Raw genomic sequence first — 7,011 nt, 5'->3', positions numbered from 1 at the left:
CTATAAGCGGTGGGTATCCCTCCCCCCATTCCCTTGCCTTCAGGCCTCCACTTACTCCCCACCACCTGTGGCTGGCCACACTCCCCAGCCCTCTCTGAAGGTACTGTGCCCATGGATGGAGCAGGGGGCAGGTAGCACCTGGGCACCTCTTCCACTGCAGAGGGAAGAGTCTTGGCTTCGGAAGGGTGCTAGGAGTATGCCTGGGGAACTGGGCACTCAGATGGGTGCACATGGGGCATCAGGGGTCCCCGAGCAAGCTCCATGCATGAGCCTTCCCATCCACCTGCCATGTCTGTGTGGTGTGTATCCCTACGGGCGTTGGCATGTTTCTGGGAACCTGTATGTCTCTCTGAAGGTCTGCTGCTCCTTGTGCCTAGGTATCCATGTGTTTCACCCCTTGTCTGTGAACTCACACACAGGGTGGGCCCCTGTGACCCCAGGTATGATTTCACATCTGGGAGAAAACATGTGTTTTCCTTTGGGTGTCCTGTGCTTGGAAGGATACGTATGTTTGGATTGCGTCAGCATGTCCACATGTGTGATCTGTGTTTCTGCCGTGTCTCTGCACACTTGTGTGTTACACACAGACGCAGGTGTTTCTGTGCCCATCAGAGGACACAGGGCTCTTCTGTCTTAATGAAATACCATGGTCGCTGGGAGGGCCTCTCACCAGTCAGCCAAATGCAGGGGCCCAGCCCTCCTTCCTCAGCCTTGCTCACGTTTCTGCCAGGTATTCAACCCCCTCTTTCCAGGGAGACAACCCAGCCCCAGAGAGTACCCCCTCCCCAACCCCAGGACTCCCATCCCGTCAGGGGAACCAGGCAGGGGAGGCCCTTGGCTTGTCCTCTTAGAAGGTGGACTCCATGGAGAACTGGGCACAGTCCCCACCATAGTATTCCAGGAGTGGCCTTTCTTCTGGACCTGAGTGTATGCCTGAGGCCTGGGGCTAGAGATCTGGGCAGAGGGAGGCAGGTGGGAGGAAAGGAGAGGAGAGCCCAGCCAAAGCCTCACCCCCAGGCAGCTGAGTGAGGGTGGGAGGATGGGGAGCTGGGTGGTGCAGGTGATGAAGCCCACTACCTGGCTGGCCCCTTCTCTACTCCCAGAAGCCAAAGCGAACCTGGACCCTGCCCACGCCACTCCTGTGGTCAAGGTCCACAAACCAGACCACAGGACAATGCAGCCGCTACCCCAGCCAGGCTCGATCAGAGGTGGGGACCTGTCTCTAGGGTCCCCATTCACCTCTCACTCCCCATCTCACAAAGCCTGTCATCATCCTGTCCCCAAGCCCAGTGTGGCAGGCGGAATAGCAGTCCCCAGAGACAACTGGGTCCTAGTCCTTGGACCTCTAGAGTCCCTTAAACAGCACGGAGATCAAATCAGTCCATCCTAAAGGAAATCAACCCTGAATATTCATTGGAAGGACTGATGCTGAAACTAAAGCTCCAATACTTTGGCCACCTGATACAAAGTGCCAACTCATTAGAAAACACCCTGATGCTGTAAAAGACAGAGGGCAAGAAAGAAGGGGCAACAGAGGACGAGATGGTTGGATGGCATCACTGATTCAGTGGACATGAATTTGAGCAAACTCTGGGCGATAGTGGAGGACAAAAGAGCCTGGTGTGCTTCGGTCCATGGAGTTACAAAGAGGTGGACATGACTTAGTGACTAAACAACAATGAGTCCTTGGAACCAGTGAATGGTACCTTATTTGGGAAAGGGGCCTTTGCAGAGGTGACAATGTTAAGAATTTGAGAAGGAAATTATCCAGGATTAGCACAGTTCCAAAAGGTGACCCGGTGGGTGGGCAAGTCTGAGGGTGGAGAAGCCTGGGTTTCTTCAGAACCCCGCCTCTCCAGCCTCTGATCTTGCAAGTGGAAGAAGAGGCAGGGAGGGGGTTCCTGATGCCAATAAGGAGGGGCTCCAGCTCCGGCTTGTGGGTGAACAAGGGCTTGTCAGGCCCAGCCAAGTGGTGGGTGCAGGCCTGGAGTCCTTGAGTCTTCTAGAATCTGGATTCCTGGTGGCGTATTCACCTCCCTGTAGCCCCCAGCTCTGGCCCTGCTGGTCTGGAGGTCATTATGGAGGGGAGGCGTGGGTGAGGACAGGACGCTGAACGGGCTCAGCATGGTCGCAGCCACCCACCAGTGGGAGCCAGAGAGTGATCCCTGGGCCAACCAGGGGCAGGGAGGTTTGGCTACCAGAGGGGCAGGGGACCACGCCTGGTGACCTTCCCTCCCTTGGCACAGCCTCAGGCTGGGTGTGCCTCTGCCCCACCGACTGTGCACACCTCCTGCCCTAGCTGCCATCTTCCAGCATCCACAGGGGTGAGGAAGTTGGGGTGACAGCACCTCAGCCCTTGCAGCCCCCCTCCAGCTCCCCGGCCCTGGCTAAGCCTCTGCAGTGACGCCTATTGCAGGTGGCCGAATGTGGAAACGAGCTGTGGCCCCTTCAGTGTTTCTGATGGGCCAGTCACTCCTTGAAGTCAAGAGTCATATGAGGCCTGCTGCTGGCCTGGGGTGGGGGGCTAGGAAGGGTCCAGCCAAAGCTGGCCACGGGCCCTGGGGCCTCTGTCTCTTGCTGAGGACCCCAGGGGCTCCGGGAGCCATGCCAATGTGAGCCCAGCCTTTGCCTGTCCTCCTCCCAATGGCCCAGGAATCCAGGAGCAGAGTCAAGCAGCACAGACTCGGGGTGGGGCAAGTGTTTATTTAGCAGGTAAGGCAGGGCTGCATCTTCGGGGCTGCAGGAACCACAGAAGGGTCTCTGGGCTCTCTCCTGTTACTGGTGTCCAGGCTGGTGGGGGCTTAACTGGCTGCTGTGCCGGGCAAAGGCTGGCGTGAGGGGGGTGGGAGCAAAGAGAGACCGGAGGCACCCGAGAGGGAGATGGGAAAGTAGAGACAGCAACGTCCTGGGTGGGGGGCGCAAAGGTAGTTTGAGACCCCGGGCCCACTGCACGCCCCTAGCTCCCATCCGCCCCCCCTCCCCAGCCGTACTCACTGCAGGCTCACTGGCCATCGATGCACCGGTCTGTGGGGGAGAGAGTCTGTCAGAATGGGCAGGTGTGTGTGTGTGTGTGAGAGACTTCTGCCCACTGGGACCCCTGCCCTGCCCCTGGGCACCCCAGGCCCCAGCCTGGCCCAGCAACTGCAGATCTGGGGGTTCCCTTCAGGGACGGGAGCAGGGGTTTGTGAGGAAGGCCTGAGGATGAGTAGCTCGGGGGGACCCCGTTCTCCAGAGCAGGCCAGCGAGGCCCTGCCACACATCTGCTCGGGCACCAGGCCGCCGCCTGTTTACCTGCTGAGCCCCGGCAGTCTCCTAGCTATGGGGGGCTGCTGGCTCCCTGGGCGGCCGGCTGGAGGCCCCTGCCCAGGCCAGGCCTCCTGAAGACAAGGCCGCCTTTCAAGTCAGTGGTGAGCAGGCCTCAAGGTGAGGAGGAAAGGGGCCCCAGACAAGAGGGAGGGAGGGAGGAGGAAGTGGTCCCAGATGGTGAGGGCCTGGGTTGTAGGGGGAAGGGGCCCTGGGGCTGAGAGACTGGGAAAATTTGGACCTGGGCCTGAAATCCTCATCTGTCAAGGAGGAACACTTGGGGCCCAGATCCCTGGGTTGGGGCAGGGTCTTCCTGAACCCAGAGTGAGTCCCAGAGAGGGGCTTCAGTGACTGAGCAGAGGGCCAGGCCCCTCCTCCGCCCCCCTTTCCCCGGGGGGCGGGGTGACAGCAGCGGGCCTGGACAGTCCGCACGGGCCATTACCAATCGGGACAGGGAAGACGATGTGGTCATCGGTGAGGCCCAGGGACTTGGCGAAGTTGATGAAGTTTTCCCTCACTTCAGGGGTCAGCTCCTTGGTCCTCCCTGTGGTCAAGGTGGCCGGCGGGAGGCCAGCAAATACTCTATAAACATTGCTGAACGTATGAACAAGGCCTCTGACCCCTTCCTCATGGAGGGTCTGCAGAAGGGCCTCCCTCCCTGGACACCCCTGGCAGGGGCTCGGAGCTGAACTGGAGAGGACCTCTCCTGAACTGGAGAGGACCTGGGGGGCTGGGTGGGAGTGGGTCCCCAGGGTCGCGAGGGAAGGACCTACCATAAAGGGTGATCTTGAAGTACCCCTGTTTCCTTTGAACCTTCTTGAAGTACACTATGGCAAACTGGTTGTAGTCGGTGTTCACCACCCTCACGGTGTAGCTCCTTATCCCGGGGTAGCCTGTGGGGAAGATGGGAAGGACAGGGAGGGGTTAGCCTGTCCTGGGAGGAGGGAGCTGCTTTGTTCCCCACCTGTCTACAGGGGCTCTCCATGCAGAACAGCATCTGTGTGGAGGGGTGAGGAGGTCTGTGCCCCTTCTACGAGGACCCTGCTCCCCCCACCTCCTGGAAGCCCAACCCCAGGGCCCACCTCCCTCAACACTCACTCCTAATGTTGCCCAGGGTGAACTGGCCAGGCCGGGAGCTTGGGACAAAAGTTCTGATCCAGTAGTCACAGCGTTCGTCCCTGTGGGCGAGAGATGGGTGAATGAGGGCAGAGGGGACAGGGGCTTGTGCTCCTGGGGCTGGACAAGGTAGGGGCCAGGGCTGCAGCTGGAGGGGCTGGGATTCTGACACCCCTGGTCTGGCCCAGCCCAAGACAGCCCATCCCCCGCCACAGCAGGAGGTCCCCTCTCCACCAGCTCAGATGGGCCTCTGAGCCTATGTGTGGGTGTCTCTGCCTGGTCCACCCTGGGCCACCTGATCCTGCTCAGATCCTCCCTTTAGCACCCACTGTCCTTTCCTCTTCAGGACTGTCTTTTCTTGGTGGTCTTCCCTACACACTGTCCCCGACCCCATTCCTCAGGTATTTATCCCCTACTCCTATCTTCCCTCTGCTGCTTCCCTGTCTGTAACCTCTCCTGGGGGACTCAACCCTCCAAGGTTCCAGTCTGTTCCATGCCAAGGACTCCTCTAGCTCCTGGATCAACCCTGACCTGAGTTCCACCCTCTCTCCTGGTATTCCAGAGCGTATCTCCCCAAACCCATGCTCCCTCTGCTTCTTGCTGCACACATGCTCCAGCCTCAGTCTCCCTTGGGTGCCAGAGAGGCTTGGTGTTCCTTGGCAGCCACCGTTTCTCTCTCCACCACACCCAGAGGGACCCTGCTCAGACCCATTCCTCCCCAGATCACTTCTGCCCTGGTGTCTGAGGACCCTGGCAGTGTGTGGGCTGCCCCCCAGCCAAGCCACTTATCAGCTCCTGCTGGGTAGCTGGAGGATGACTTGCTGCTTCCTGAAAGTGTGCTTCCCTCTGACTCAAAGTCCACCAGCCCCTGCTATGGATGCTCTGTGCCTCCTTCCGAGGCAAGGCCCAGTTCTGGAGGCTACCTCCCTGTAAGCCCTCAATGAAGACCTGGGTGGGTCTCCAGGCTGGCTTCAGGGACCCTCTTCCCCATCCAGGAGACCCCTCCTCTCTGTCTCTTGTTTCCTGATGCCTGTGTCCATGTCTATTTGGACTGAAATGACCAATGAATGTTGATCTGATGAAGGCAGAGGGCTTCCCTGGTGGTTCAGTGGTACAGAATCCACCTGCCAAAGCAGGTGATGCAGGGTTGATTCCTGGACTGGGAAGATCCCGGACGTGGCAATCCACTCCAGTATTCTTGCCTGGAGAATCTCATGGACAGAGGAGCCTGGAGGGCTCCAGTTCAAGGGGTCACAAAGAGCGGGGCACGACTTAGTGACTGAACAGCAACGCAGGAAGAAATGGACAAATGTTAATATCTGAATCCCCTGCGGAGCAGAAGGGTGAGCAACTGCCTCTCCTCCGGTCAGCCCTTGACTGTGACATGAATCTGCCTCTAGACACTCAAGCAGCCCCTCGAGGCTCCCCCACCTCCCCAAGGAGGTGGCAGCTCTCACCTTAACAGGATGGAGGTGACGTTGTAGCTGCCGTCTTCCTTCAGCTCGTAGTTGGAGGTGTACATCTTAAACTGGTCTTGCTCTTCCTTCTTAATTGCATTCCCTGCCACGCCTACGGCGTACCACTTCCCCTGGAACTACAGGGGGGCTGTAATAGGCGGAACCCACAAACCACCCTAGGGCTCCCCTACAGCACTGTCCCTGCAGGCACTGCTGGGAGGTTGCCCCTGAGCCAGGAGCCCCTCTCACTGAGCAGCAGGCCTGGGACTGGGCATTCAGTTCCTGGACTGGTGAAGCCAGTGGGAGCTGGGGGAGGCCCGGCCAGGAGGGAGCCCTGAGGATGGTAGGGATGGGGTGTCCTCCCTGGGCCTCAGTTTCCTCCTCATGCAGAGGACTGAAGGTGTGCCCGTCATTCACTCACTACAGAGATGATGGGAGAGAGTGTGGATCTAGAGAAGGTCTGTCCAGGTGATCTTCTTGCCAGCAAGGTCAGGGTCAACGTGGGGCCATGGAGCCTGGCTTCCGTCAGAGGGCCAGAGGGCAGGCTGAGCTGAATGAAGCCTGGGCATCCTGCCCTTGCAGGTTCGCTAAGACCCTTCACCTCCCGTCCCCTCTACTCACACGATTCCTTGCCCGCCCCCTGCTGCTGTCCCTCCAGGGCCCTTACCTGGTCAGCCTGGAAGTTGGGCTGCAGTGGGATCCTGGACAGAGGTGGGGCCCGCAGCAGTCTGGGGGTGGAACTCCGGGCCTGGATGTGCAGGGCCCCCAGGAGGGTGAAGCCCAGCCACAGGAGACCTATGGACATGGTTTCAGGGCAGAGGAGGCCGGCGGTCCAGGCAGCAGCTAAAGGAGGAAGCAAGTAAGCAGGCTCCCTGGGGGGACCCTATTTATGGTCCACCTGACCCATGGCCCACCCCAGGGTGGAGTGATTCGAATTTTGCCAAATCCCGGAAGGGTGAGGCAACTGCCAGCACTCCTGCTGAAACACCTGGCAAGATTTCTGCCCCTTTCCCCGCTCGTCAAGATTAGGCAAGACCAGGGGCAGAAGGCCAGGGGGTGGGGAGGGGACCTTCCCCAGAGCTCCGCAACTTCTGGCAGGGACAAGGGCTCCCTCCACACCCGCTCTGTGTCCCTT

General features: G+C 59.5%; 1 protein-coding gene across 2 annotated transcripts; it reads right to left on the bottom strand.

Moving 5' to 3' along the window:
• Nucleotides 1-2,683: 2,683 nt before the first annotated feature.
• On the bottom strand, nt 2,684-6,799 carry LCN2 (lipocalin 2). 2 transcript variants are annotated; one of them, XM_040225230.1, is made up of 7 exons: nt 6,544-6,776; nt 5,877-6,013; nt 4,402-4,481; nt 4,077-4,196; nt 3,746-3,847; nt 2,995-3,024; nt 2,684-2,869 (listed from the first exon to the last, which is right to left on the bottom strand). In XM_040225230.1, the coding sequence occupies exons 1-6, from the start codon at nt 6,679-6,681 to the stop codon at nt 3,002-3,004; spliced, it is 600 nt and encodes a 199-aa protein (XP_040081164.1). In that variant the 5' UTR covers nt 6,682-6,776; the 3' UTR covers nt 2,684-2,869; nt 2,995-3,001. The 2 variants fall into 2 exon arrangements, with proteins under 2 accessions (XP_040081164.1, XP_040081165.1); XM_040225231.1 differs by lacking the exon at nt 3,746-3,847 and having other exon boundaries at nt 6,544-6,799.
• Between the last annotated feature and the right edge of the window lie 212 nt (nt 6,800-7,011).

This window comes from Oryx dammah, unplaced genomic scaffold (assembly GCF_014754425.2).
Source record: "Oryx dammah isolate SB20612 unplaced genomic scaffold, SCBI_Odam_1.1 HiC_scaffold_25, whole genome shotgun sequence".
Lineage (NCBI taxonomy): Eukaryota > Metazoa > Chordata > Mammalia > Artiodactyla > Bovidae > Oryx > Oryx dammah.
Note: the sequence above shows the minus strand (reverse complement) of the source record. Positions and strands in the feature narration are given on the sequence as shown.

Coding starts and splice junctions, on each gene's coding strand:
- LCN2 (XM_040225230.1), bottom strand. CDS start 6,681: ATGTCCATAGGTCTCCTGTGGCTGGGCTTCACCCTCCTGGGGGCCCTG. Junction 4,197..4,401: donor CACCCTGGGCAACATTAGGA/GTGAGTGTTGAG, acceptor TCTTCCCCACAG/GCTACCCCGGGATAAGGAGC. Junction 3,025..3,745: donor CGTCTTCCCTGTCCCGATTG/GTAATGGCCCGT, acceptor TCTCCCCCACAG/ACCGGTGCATCGATGGCCAG.